We start from the raw sequence: 14,976 nt of genomic DNA on the forward strand, positions 1-14,976 counted from the left end.
TGTTAAGAAATTTTCGTTAAACGAAGAGGTGATCGACGAAACTGAGGCCTATTTTGAAGCAAAGGACAAATCGTACTACAAAAATAGTATCAGAAAGTTAAAAGTTTGTTTAGGAGGGTCGCTATAATCAATGTATCACTCTTGAAGGGAATTATGTTGAATAAAAAAAAACTAAATTTGCCAATAAATGTGTTTTACTATAGTAGGCCGGGGACTTTTCAATTAACCTGTTATACATTCTGAGTGATCACAGAGTTCAGCACCATTTCTGTTCTTAAGACCAAATTTAAATTCAGCCTTCCAGTATGAAATAGTTATCCTCCGAAATCTTGCTTTATATATTATCTTCTTATTTAACATAAGTATGTTTTACCATCTGCTACAATTATTCACTTTCATTCATCCACGTTCACTTTGGAGTAAATTATCTTATTTATCAATATCTTTATAAATATTATTTCATACTTCATATACTTTCAAATATATTTCACTTAATTCCAACTAGTTTCAAATGATTTGATGAATAACTATTTCACAGCCACATACCATAAATATTGATCATCATTATCATTATATATATCATATATATTGATCATAACTTTTTTACATTTTTTAATCAAAATTCATATTCCGAGCCATAAAAAAGCTCCACAATTGAAAGCTCCCAGAACTATAAACAACACAACCTTTCCACGGTTCCACAAGACACGGTTTAAAAATAAAAATCGTTCTTAACGTTCCATATATATATGTTTATTATACAAAAATATAAAATTGTAACATCACATCATAAATATCATTTATTGCCTAAATCTCAAAGCGTTTAAAATCTCTTTTGATTCTCTGGTGGTGGTGGATGAGCGGCGATGTATTCCAAAGCTCTTTGGATGGCAATTGGGATTGGTGGTGGAGTGGGGAGAGCGTTTCCGGACGGCTGGTATCCGTTTTCATCGGCGATGTAAGAAACCTGGATCTGTTCGTTCTCGGGGGTCAAGAATTGGAACGAACCGGATACGCTCTTGATGGCCTGTTCAGGTCCCTGAGGTTGAATGTTGCCTTGTTCTTGAGCAGCGATACCATTATCGGTTTCATAACTTTAAAAAATAGATAAAGATTAATTTAATACAAAATTATATATACTCATTTTATTGGAACACTGAACTTTCTCCGATAATAGCTTCTTGTATATTCACCAAAATTAAAATGTCCACTCGTTTTAGTATTCAACGAGGTGGTCTTCAGGGAAATAATTAGTTATACCTTTTAGATATACTTTTCACGACAGTCACAGCAAATGTTAAACAGTAAAAAAGAAAAAACGAGTAGAACATATATAAATTTTAATGAAACGTTTTTTTTTTTAATTTTTGATAACACCATATGCCATATGAAAAAGTCACGCCAGCATGTGATCAAAGTAAAAATAGCCAAAAAAACCCAAAGCACTTAAAACTATACTCACGCGTATTGATAGCTTCCCTCGGGTTGAATATCGAAATCTGATTTCAAAATTTGGGCCTGCCTTGGATCGCCACCGGGTCCAAGAGCGAGAGATGTCGCTAACAAGGCAGCAAATACAATCTGAAACCAAAACTCCATTCACGAAAAGTACAAGACCAATTAATATACAATTTAAAATATTGTCTTGTTAACTCTCAATAACGAGCTAGACAATTTACGAGTAATTTTCAAGAAGTGCATCTAAAAGAAAATGACTCAATTGTTTGACATTTTCAAGCTGACTAAATGTCGATTCATATTCATGAGTAGAAGAAATAATCACCTACAAATATCAAGAATTCCACAAATGAGGGAATTTTTATGAAATTAATGGCTGATGTCTTGGCACGAACTTGCCCTTTTTCATTAATTATATAAGTCATATTCGAATTCCATCGATTTTTTTCCATAGTTTAACAATAAGATTACCTAGGTGTGTTAATCAAGGTGAAGACGATACCAGATAATTTACAAGTGGCTGAAGCATCTTTTATACGCTGCACATACGAACTTAATAACCCTCCATTCATTCTCGAACAATTCAACATAACTCTACATAATTTATAGGATATTAAATCTCATTGAACGGTATATTGGATAAATACCTGATGGCTAATTATATTGTTTTTTTATAAAATGTGTGTTCTTTAAACTTATTTATAGTATATCATAGACATACTAATTTATATGTAGAATAGTAGAATAATAGAAACACTAAAGTGTTATTAGAGAAATAACTAAAATTAAGTATTATATTGATATTTCAAATAAATAAATGATATATGAATATTAGCCAATATTTTAAGTATAATTTTTTAATTATAATGTGCTTGTTTTCATTCTTTTATCCTAGACAACATTTCAACATGTAAACAAACTCATTAAAATTACGTAATAAAATTTCATTAAACATAATAGTAATATGAATGAATGGATTATCAAACGGATAATGTCGTTATATAGCAATAACCTGTAGGCGTACCATTAACAAAATACAAAAAATGTACATAATTTTTACATACTATTCACCTTTTGTGTTGTGAAAGTAGCATTAGAATTTTGATGTTTCGGAAAGTTAACTATTCAAATCCGATTGTAACTATCCGTCATAAATCTCCCGAAATAATTAAATGTGTTAATCAGATTAGAATTATTTAAATCTTGTTGCAGAATAACAATGTTTAACTTTCTCTGGTGTCGTCTTCTACGGCCATCGACAACAATCAAACTCCAACTGGCCTTCATTCAAATAAATTCAAGAAATGGGTTGCACTTTGTTCTTAACAAATAATATTATGAAACAATTAAAGGTCTTATATTTATGGATTGTCACCAATAGATGATGTTACAACATAAACTATGGTTAAAATGAAAATGAATAGTATCTATTAAATGGTACCAAATACCAGGAAAGTCTTTAATATTTAAGTCAGTTCGTTATTCTAGATTTTCCTGTTTTTTATAAATACTTTTTTCCACTATATTACATATATATATATATATATATATATATATATATATATATATATATATATATATATATATATATATATATATATATATATATATATATATATATAAACAAAAGGCTCAGGAAGCAGACAATTACATAAAATAAATAATAATTCTGCAAAAATATTTAATAATTTACGATTTTATTTTTCCATCCTGTATTCATTAACGTAATCCCTTTGATTTATATCAAAAAAACGTAATTATCACGGTTTCAAAGGAATAAGATCAAACGAATAAATAAATCCAAATCCAAAGTAAGATTACAGTTCATAAATAAGAAATTTTATTTTACTTCTTTAACGAAACTCTAATCTTTGTTTTCGTCCTTATATATTAATTTAAATTATATAATTACAGACGGTTAATTATCATTGTACACAGTTTATAATATGTTGTTTTAATAAATGTTTTGTCTGTTTAATAGCTTATTCCCATCGTAAAAAATATTTTTTAATATTTTGGAGATTTCTCAGATATCTAAGTAATATTGGGAAGCAGTTTGCGAAAGATAAGATAACATTATTTACTGTTTTCAAAATATATTTACACGTACTTTTATTTAAAAGCATACTTCAGTAATATATTTATATATAAAAAGTAATATATAAGTTATAAAAATTAATTAATTAATAACACTAATTATGTTACACATGAAACGTTATTGTAAATAACAACAGAGGACTAGTAATATATTCATTTTATACATTCAGATTATACAAAGCATATCATCTAATGTAAGATGCAATTAATAAGTTAAAACTACCAAAATGTTATTACAATAAAATTAATAAAAGTGTGGAAAATTGAAATAAAAGATATAAGAATAATTATTATTGAATGAAATTTGAAAATCCTTAGAAATGGAAATAGAAGAATTGAATATTCCTAAAAATATTAAACAATTAAAAAATGTATTTTATTATTTTTATACAGCAATTTTGATATTTTCCATAAATTAGAAATATTTTAAGAAGTCGAGTAGCTAATTACAATTTAGATATTAAAAAGTGAAGCAAAATATATTAATATGAAATATATTTTATGAAAAATAAAGATAGAATAAAAATAACATCAATAAAAAATCATCATTTTTATCCATTTATAAAAATTTGATGAAAATTAAAATATTGCTATTAAAATAGAATATTGGACACCAAATGAACATTATTTAGAAACTTGTATATAAAATGTAACAATAAAATAAACAAATTTTTATTCTATAATTAATTAGGGCATAAATCAAAGTGTATTAATCACAAAGTTAAGAGTTGAGAAGAAAATCAAAATAGTTAAAAAAACATATTTTATTTATTTTATTCTGCAAAAATATTCCATAGTTATTATATTTGTTTTAAATATTACATAAAATAATAAATACTTAAAAGTTAATTAATTAATGACACTAGCTATACATATTTAGAAATATTTTTTCTGTTATATTTTACCACAAAATAGAGGGAGACGTAGAAAAAAACAAATATTTACAAATAAATATATAAAATATAACTTTCAATGAAGACATAAATCTATAAGAATTTGTTATTAATATTGCCATCAAAATTTTTTTTGATCAAGTTTGAAGTTAAGAGACAATAAATAGAGATATAAAAAAGAACGAAAAGTACAACTATGTCACCAAAAATATACCATATAATATTGAAATAAACAAAAAGTGTTGTATAAACAATGAAATTAGGGAAAATAAATTTTAACAACCACAGAAATTTAGAAACGAAAAATATTTTTTCTATTATATTTTAGCTGAAAATAAATAGAATTTTAAAAAACAAATATTTAGAAATAAATACATAAAATATAATTTTAGATGATGAAGGTATATAAGAGTTTGTTGTTAATTGCAATCATCAAGTTTGAAGTTAAGAGACAAAAACTATAGATATAAAAAAGAACGAAAAGTACAACTAAGTCACCAAAAATATTCCATAATTGCTATATTTGTATTAACTATTGCATAGAAAATTTTGAACTGTTAACTAGTTAATGATACTAGCTACATACATCTTAAATAATATTGAAATAAACAAAAAGTGTTGTATAAACAATGAAATTAGAGAAAATAAATTTTGACAACCACAGAAATTTAGAAACGAAAAATAGTTTTTCTATTATATTTTAGCTGAAAATAAATAGAATTTTAAAAAACAAATATTTAGAAATAAATACATAAAATATAATTTTAGATGAAGAAGATCTATAATAGTTTTTATTTTTTCAAGTTTGAAGTTAAGAAGACAAAAAATAGAGATACAAAAAAGAACGAAAAATACAACTAAGTCGAAAAGCTTACCAGTTTCATATTGTCGAGGATTGTTTGTCAATACACAATTTACCACACGATTGGACGCGGACCAAGTACGATGGTTTGCAGCATCCGATTTCGTATTTATACGAAGATGATCCCCCCGTAAGAGCAAGATTAAAAATCATATTCAAAAAGATCTACACACACAACCTTTGACGCAAAATTGACTTTATGCAACAGTGATTACGGACAACGGCAGCGTCTCGGAATTCGTCGAGTGGTAAAGACCCACGCCTCATTTTTTTCTCTTGCGTTCTGTGGCGTTTCGCAAAGAAAATGTTCGACACGTGCCGTCATCCGTGATCCTTGCTGATCCACGTCTAGATTTTGATTTATTTGACTATGGTCCGTGAGAAAATTATGTGGCGGAAATATTATCCCGTCGAGATTTATCGCGAATTTGCCTCAAAAATAACAAATGTCCAGCGGAAGTTTCGCATTATAACGAGCAGATTATCTACAACTTCTCAAATTTCCTTATACTGTTCAGTAGTAATCTCCGAAAACTTATTTTGTACTACCGAGTGATGTTAAATAAAGTGACAGAGTCCAAAGTGCTTGATTTTGTTACATTTATTCATTATTTCACAATCTTATCTTACATTTTATATTAAATATGCTTAATACAATCTTAATTTATAAATTAATTTATTATTTATACAAATATTCGTGAATGATTTGATGTACACGTTCAGTTGATATCTTCGGAGTGTCTGCTATTTCACTCAATTTCAATGTATGGTCATTCAAAATCATTTTAATGTTGTCGTCGGTAACAACCTCTTTTGAACGTTTATTTCATTCACCTTCTTCGGTGCTCATTTCACCACGTCTAACGACAGTGTCCGAAAACTCGGTATCAAGCCCAGTTTTTGCTTCAACTGTATTTTTCCCTTTAAAAGGGATAAAATATTTATCAACACGCGAAATTCCTTTTTTATCAATTTTTTTCACAATAACAAAAGTCGCTTCACTCAAAATGCTATAATTTATAAACTAATGATCTAACAGCTGTTAAATTTATAGAAATCTTTTAAGGGTTAGAGCTAAATAAAAAATATATGGATTTAATTCTAGTAGCGCCATCTATTTGTCAGGCAGAAGAATTTTCAATTGACGTGTAATTCCGAGGTATTTAGCTAATTCTGCTTTAGAAATCTGGTATCCGCCAAGCTGGAAATCTGGCACTTCTTCTAGTAATTTCTTCTTCTTCTTTCAAGTAATTTACAGATTCTTTCTCGAAAGAACGATCTATTAATCTATTTTTTTGGTATCTCCATGAGAAGTAAAGCTGTGCTCAGACAAGTAACTCATATGTCGGAACAAGTAGTAATCAGAAGGAGTAAGGTCTGAAGAATGCGTCGAGTGGAATACTTCTCATATTAATGTTTCCAAGAATGTTTTCACCGGTTTTACAGCAGTCTCATACTAAAAAATAATATGTGTTTTTACTCGTATTCCGGTCGTTTTTTCACGCAATACTCAGGCTCAAGCGCACCTATTATAGTCGATAACGATCCCCGTTGGTGGTTTAATCCATCTCCAAATCCTAGTGTTAATTTTTTCTTTTCGATTTTTTCGAGGCTTTAACATGAGGTTGATTACCAATGTACCTGATGCGATTTAATGCACAGTAACATCGTCTGTTGTAAATCCTTTAAAATTAACTCATAGGACGAAAAGATCGTTTTCTTTTATATTATTATAATTATATATTGACCTATATTGAAAAACGATTACCGTTGAACCTGAAAAATGCGCGTCAAATTCAATGAAAAATTTACCGGAACTGAATTTCTCTGACGTTTTTTAATACCCTCACTAAAAATACCATCAAAGTAAATTTATTTTAATATCAGAACTGCTTTGATTGACCTTGCCAGGACAATCAAACGAATGGTTCATTCATGCGCATATACATTTAAATACTTGCCTTTATTTTAATTAACAATTGGTGAAAATGCGAACTTGCAACGTTGACAATTGGTAAATTTGATGGTTTTAACATGTTCCCTACATATAATAACAGTTTTTCCTTTAGTGTTATTGGATTGCTTAAAATTGCATATTTAATGTTTATTATTTTTTTGGGTCAAATGAAGCGATTATCACTGATAAAAATGCCTAGTTTGAGAGTGGAGAAACTCTTTAAAAAGTGATTATTTAAAAAAATAAAAGCTATATTTATCAAAAAAAGTATTTCATTCCAAAAGCTACTGATTTATCAAACTGCCCTCATAATAAACCATAGATGTCCTGGCCTGTAAAAAGTTTTGCGCGATACAAAACAATGGCCCACTATTTGGGTATTCAAAAAAGCCCCGAAATAGTTGTTTCTTCAAACAACAATCGCAAAACGATTGCCTCATTCTCCGCTCGTTCTCTATCAATGCCAGTCTTACATCTTACAAGAAGTATAATGTGTCTGTCTATGTAATGTACTGATGGACATAAAGTAACATTTTATTAAAATAACAAGCGAATTTCTTCGAAGGTATCGAAATCGTCACATCTTCCTTCATCTTAATAATGTCAACTTTCACGCCGCCTTTCGACACTGATTATGCCGATTGTTTGACTTTTAAAAGAAAATTATAATTGCATTGACGATGCCGTAAAAACATCGTTCATATTTTTTTCTGGATGTATGGCCAAGTTAATATATAATAGTTGCAATGTAATTCGAAACCAATAGCCAACACGAAACTGGCTTCCGCTTAATGAAAAAATTGTATTTGCCGGTAGTTTTTTATTATTTTTATTACCAAACACGTTCTATGAAGGAGATACTCACGGCGGATGAAAGAGGGTCTATTTTTCATACAATGTGTTCTTCAAAAAAGGCAATTTTAATTGTGTTAGATTGTACAGCAATAATGGCAGTGAGCAGACGTTTTAAAACATGTACCCGTCATGTGCGATTGTTTTCAAGCATTATAACAAAGGAATAATTCAGTTATTGCAGATCCACAGTATTCTCTATATTCTGCTATTAAGTCATTTTGGGTTATGCTTGTCAAGTATCCACTTAATTATTATGAGGAATATTATATTTTCATTTCTATGAAAGTGAATTAACACAAGGAAAGTGATAATATTTGAAGAAAAATTTACGCTGAATGGGTTTCAATTTTTCCTTTGCAGCGCACCTTAGATAACAAACATTTCAGTGACATAGACCTTTTTAATTCAGAAAATTATGTAAACATCAAAACTGTAGGTACTGAGGCGCAACTATGCTAAACAAGAAACATCAACATTTTTTACACAGTCCGAAGGTAACTTCGATGCGACTTTTAGGTTTTTGCGCTTTTAGTTAGAAAACTATGAAGAATAAATGGAAAACATTTGGAGGATATTTTATACAAAAAAAATATAACTTTTTATTATAAAAACTTGTCTACATTTACTCTTGTTTTATTTACAACACTTTAAAATGTAGATTTTTCTACTAGCCACTCTATATCAATATAGCTCTTTTTTAGAAGTTGATTGCATTCTTCATAAGTAACGATATCAAGCCGAATAGGGAATTAAAGAGTATTTTGTGAGTCTCATAGGATTTAGATGAAAATTTAAATGTGTCAAATGAAATATCACAATATTCATCTTCTCTCAACATTGATTTTTTCATTATTTTTACATTAGTTACATTATCACATATTAATAGATCAATTGAAGAGTCCCCGGCCTACCATAGTAAAACATATTTTTATGGCAAAACTAGTTTTTTTATTCAACATAATTCCCTTCAACTATGATACATACATTGATTATACCAACCCTCCAACTTTTCGATACTATTTTTGTAGTATAATTTGTCCTTTGCTTCAAAATAGGCCTCAGTTTCGGCGATCACCTCTTCATTCAACAAAAATTTCTTCCCAGCTAGTATTCTTTTGAGATCTCATGAAAACAGTAAATAGTCGCTGGGGGCCAGATCTGGAGAATACGGTGGATGAAGAAGCAATTCGAAGCCCAATGCATGGATTTTTGTGGATTGTGGATGGATTAATGTAATAAGAGAAACAGTATAAAATTAGTAGGCCAAGTAAAGGTGCAGCCCGTATGAGGAAAAATAGGAATAAAGGAACAATGATTGAAAATAAGGAACGCTTCCGGTCCCGGGGTCCGCTATCTAACTACCTAAGTGATTTGACAAGTATTCTAACCAATCTAGAACAACAACAAAAAAAACCCGCCGGGATTCGAACCCGCGACTTCCGCGTGTGAGTTGAACGCTACCATAGAACATAGAAGCACTTGCGTGCAATATTTCTACGGCTGTTCATATGATATGGTTAGTGTTCAAAAAGCAAACTGAACGGCTTTTGCACTGAACGACTTCCGGTCTTCCGTTACATCAACTCAGCAATAACATTATAAAAAAATATCTGATTATTTTAGATATATGTGAAAACTTTGTACGTGTCTTGGAATTTGAGGTTTCCCCTCGATTTCCCCCCTTCCACCATTAGATCCTGACTTCGTTCCAATGGGACCACCTCGGAAGGGCACTCTTTCGAATAAAAAAAGAATTTTCAAAATCGCTCCATAATCGGCGAAGAAATTTGCGAACATACATTAAAAAAATATACAGTTAATACATTTAAACATAGAACCTTTTCCTTTTTTGAAGTCGGTTAAAAAGTAAATGAAGTCTCATCACCTTATTAATAAATAAATATCTTGTATATGTCAGGTGTTCGTATTATTTTGTCAACAACCTGTATAGGCAGTTATATTAAAGAAATTAAATTAAATTAAAATCAGCGCCCAGAAAAATACACATAAAAACATAACTTCAAAACAATATTGCCTAAAATCGTAGTAGAACTTGTATTTTGTTTATAATTAATAACTATTTTGAATACGTAAAGATTTCCTTGTGCCACATTCGTATTTTTCAATAATATTACCAAATATCACGTATAAAAATATTTCGTAGTATTTTTGATGAAGCTCGTTGCTCCATTCTATAAAAGGACACATACGTCCAAAGAACATTGTTGAACTTTGCGATAAATTAATCATACGAGACCCCCAAAGAAAATTACCTAATAACATGCATGGATCATTGCGGAGTATTCACCCGGTCCTACCAAACAAAATTTACTAACGCTATTAGCCAATCGCAAACACTCGAATCGACGATGATGTACCTAAAAAAGTCAACGCCGTGAAATTCATAAAATTCCGAATGCAAGTGTACCGTTTTAAATATCATTGATCTGTTGCACCACACGCGAACAATATCGATAAATATATTCATCATACATTATTAAAATACTACTGTAATGAGAAAATAGACGCAAAATTGTCGTAAGTAAATCTCAATTGGGATTATTTCATGTTATTAATCGGTCCATTTGTTGATTTAGTTCATTTTTCTTACTCTACAACACTCAACTAATTCTAGTTAATTAATTCTAATTTTGAATGTAGAAATTTAACTAAACCGGTACATATATAACCAGTACAATAAAACAATACACCTCATCAAAATTCATGTTGCCGCATCAACTTCGAATTTTGCAAATATTTGGCAGCATGGCCCAGTAGTACCAATCAAAATCAAATTTTATAGATTGGTTTCGGTTACATGTTCCAATGCATCGAGCAGCATTCGATAGTCCTTCTAATAAAACAACCAATGCAAGTTATAGTTGATGTCGAATTCAGTTTGTGAAAACGTAATATTCGTTTTAAACTCGTAGCGATTTTTTCTTCTCATTTTATTAATTACCAATTTTAATGGTTAATTAGGGACAGAATGATGTTTGATGCGTCGGAACATGTAACCTCCACATGAATCAGTCTATAAAATTCGGGTTGTGTTGGTCCACTAAATGGTCGACACTGTATCATATATTTGCAAAATTACTCAAAACATTAATGATAATAATTAGAGGTTATAAACTGGCAAACGTTCTTTTGATACATTTCTAACTACTGTATAATATTTGTGATAACTAGGATTGAAAATGTCAAAGCCCATAAATAGTCAGAGTCAGAACTGATTGCATTTCTAATCAGTTACTTGCTAGTAAAATGTGTTAGAGGGATAAGTATTTATAAAGACAATAATAAAACAAGTAAATCATAAGTAAATATAATAAAACAGTTTTAACCTACAAACTATTTTGGCTGTTTCATTAACTCATTATTAATAGTTTAATAATGTCCCAATAATATATGCAATAAAAGTGCAATAATGTTAAAATAAATTATATTTTATAACGTTACTTTTGTTTCATTATTTCATTTATATTAATATTTTATTGTCAGTCAAAATAAACCAAAACTTAAATTTGATGCTTCAACATTGCAGCGTTGCGACGTCATACATTTTAATGACGTGCATTGTCTGTTTTATTGGAAGGACTATAGATCTATTTATACCTTTTTTTTTAATTGGAATAGAATGAGAAAGAAAATTTTTCTCCAGGTTTAAAGCGAATGTTACACTTTTACAAACTGCTATTGGCAATATATTCGGAGTCATCTATGACATGTATTAGTGGTTTTTTAACGGGCATATATATTTTAAGTCCTCTTCACTAGACGATATGAAAAGTTGACCTAAGTCGATCGTGTTTGATTTAAAGTGAATATATTAAGGATTTCGCTAATATTTAAAAGTTTCTAGATTTTTTTAGGTTATGGTGATTAGTGTGATTTTAGATTATAGCGGCTCTCTGACATTTCGATACCATTTTTGTAGTAAGTTTTGTACTTTGCTTCAAAATAGGCTTCAATTTCGGCGATGACCTCTTCATTCCACGAAAATTTCTTCCCAGCTAGCATTCTTTTGAGATCTGAGAACAGGAAATAGTCTCTAGGGGCAAGTCTGGAGAATACGGTGGATGAGGAAGCAATTCGAAGCCCAATTCATGGATTTTTGCCATCGTTTTCACTGACTTGTGACACGGTGCATTGTCTTGGTGAAGCAGCACTTTCTCTTTCTTCAAATGCGGTCGTTTTTCGACGATTTCGTCCCTCAAACGACCGTTATTAGCTATGTAATAATCGCTGTTGATGGTATACACGATAATACCAAAATACAGACGCCATCGTGTGCTATTGTCACATATCGACGCAAAAACTCAGGTTTATTAAGCTTGATAATCTTCAAACATTGCTCCGAATAATCAACTCGTCGTTGTTTTTGGTCAAAAGTGAGCTCGCACGGCACCCATTTTGCACAGAGCTTTCTCATGCCCAAATATTCGTGGGGAGTTTTTAATGTTTTCGTCGGTAACAACCTCTTTTGCTCGTCCATTGCATTCACCGTCTTCGGTGCTCATTTCACCACGTCTAAACTTAGCATACCAATCCTTGATGGTTGATTTTCCTGGGGCAATGTCCGGAAACTCGGCATCAAGTCAAGTTTTTGCTTCAACTGTATTTATTTCCCTTCAAAAAGCAATATTTTATCAACACGCGAAATTCCTTTTTATCATTTTTTTTTTCACAATAACAAAAGTTGCTTCACTCAAAATGCTGTAATTCACAAACTAATGATCCGACAGCTATCAAATTTATACATGCACCTTTTGAAGGTTAGGGCTAACTGAAAAACATATGGATTTAATTCGAGTAGCGCCATCTATTTGTCAGGCCAGTGACTTTTCAATTGTCCTGTTATGTGTATAACATTAACAAAAAAAAAACTGTAAAAATTTCAATTTTGAGCATTGCGATAAAAGCTGAGAACATTACAATTATAAACAATATCAGCTGTCTGTTCCAATCATGTAGCAGTTGACTAAAAATATCGATTTCAATCAAATTTTAGAAAAAAGAGTATGCTTACTCAATCTATCTAGGTCGAATTTTAGTACCATCTTTGTTCACTGATTGACGATAAAACTGTAAAGGGACTGTTCTCATAAAAGATATAAGAAACAATGAGACGAACAACTTTAAGATTCTTAATTAGCATTCGTTTTGTGAGAGCTACTAAGCTGAATAACCTGGCACTAAATCAATCTTCTTCTGAGTCGATTGCTCTTTTTGTAATATAATATTTTGATGATATTAATAACATATGTCGTTTTGAAAAATAAATAGGTAAGCTTATTTTTATCTTTAGAAAACGCAGCTGCTGCATTTGTAAATTATTAAAAATTATTAAATTAAATTCACAGTAATCTGTACATCATATGTACACATTGGATTAGAATTTTCATTTAAGGTGCAACATCGAAAATGGATGAAAAATTATGTATGGTTCTGATTAAATAAGTAATGGATGTTACTGTGTTAAAAAATTAAAACAATAGGAAACTTTCACTATTGATGGCTGCCAAATAAATACCAATATGCTTTATATAAAATAGCAAAGTGTCGATTTTCAAACCATCCAAGGTTGTTATTTTTTTCGAGGTACAGCTGCAATCTATAAAGCCTGGTACTTCCCTGTAAAATAAAAATCCAGTTATATCAAAGTATTCCTTTTTATTAATCTTATTATGCAGTCTGCAGTAACTTTGAATCATATCTTTAATTAAACTATTACGCAAAGGTGATTAGAATCGTCCAACAAATTGATCTCCACCGGATTATTCTGAATTTACAACCAACTTTGTGCTTTTACATTTCAGAGAACATTAATTAATTCAAATAAATTTTACGAGGAAAAAAGGCCAAGGTAAGAGATCCTCGCGGCATGTATATTTTAATTAGAAATATCTTCTTGAACAGTGAGTCAACCGTGTATGTACCTTTCCATATTCAAATACCAAAAACGGTGATAGACATAAATATTAAAAAGGGTATATAATTTTAATTTGTAGGCTACGTTAATTATCTTAACTGATACTTCATTAATCATAGATTTTTAATATACACTATTGATAAAAAAATATGGAATATTTATTATTAAGGTTATTTTTCTGTATTTTGACCTCATGTATACACACTTAACTTTAAAATATTTTATTTTTCTCCTTTTAGTGTTAGATATTGACTCAATAAATTACGCAATTATTTTATGTAATATTACAATGGCTAAGCCAAGTAAAGGTGCAGCCCGTATGAGGAAAAATAGGAATAAAGAAACAGTGATTGATATTAAGGAGCGCTTCTGGTCCCGGGTTCTAACTAAGTGTCTAACTAACCAATCTAGAGCAACAACAAAAAGCCCCCGCCGGGAATCGAACCCGCGACTTCCTCGTGTGAGTTGAACGCTACCATAGAACATAGAAGCACTTGCGTGTAATATTTCTACGGTTGTTCGATGATATGGTTAGTGTTCAAAAAGCAAACTGAACGGCTTTTGCACTGAACGACTTCCGGTCTTCCGTTACATCAAATATGTGAAAACATTGTACGTGCCATTGAAATTAGAGTGTTTCCCTCGATTTCCGCTAAACATATCCTAATTTGGTTCCAATGGGAGCGCCTTGGAAGGGCAGACTTTCGAATAAAAAAATAATTTTCAAAATCGGCCCACAATTGACGGAGAAATCGGCGACATACATTAAAAATAAATGAGCCCCAACACATTTTTTTGACAATCTGCAAGATGGTGTAAAATCCAACAGAATACTAGAAATGTGAAATAATACTTTTGGTGAGTCTGCTGTGATCAAATCAAGATTTTAGGAGCGACAGAGGTGTTTTTAAGCGATCCT

The 14,976-nt window shown here is 30.3% G+C and overlaps 1 protein-coding gene across 1 annotated transcript; it reads right to left on the reverse strand.

Moving 5' to 3' along the window:
* Window positions 1-728: 728 nt before the first annotated feature.
* LOC143192989 (larval cuticle protein LCP-17) lies at window positions 729-5,460 on the reverse strand. The gene is made up of 3 exons (XM_076398890.1): window positions 5,324-5,460; window positions 1,463-1,581; window positions 729-1,094 (listed from the first exon to the last, which is right to left on the reverse strand). Exons 1-3 carry the CDS (start codon window positions 5,330-5,332, stop codon window positions 824-826), a joined length of 399 nt encoding a protein of 132 aa, XP_076255005.1. The 5' UTR covers window positions 5,333-5,460; the 3' UTR covers window positions 729-823.
* Between the last annotated feature and the right edge of the window lie 9,516 nt (window positions 5,461-14,976).

Source organism: Rhynchophorus ferrugineus, unplaced genomic scaffold (genome assembly GCF_030347505.1).
Source record: "Rhynchophorus ferrugineus isolate W39M unplaced genomic scaffold, kcgeb_rfMv2 rfM3, whole genome shotgun sequence".
Lineage (NCBI taxonomy): Eukaryota > Metazoa > Arthropoda > Insecta > Coleoptera > Curculionidae > Rhynchophorus > Rhynchophorus ferrugineus.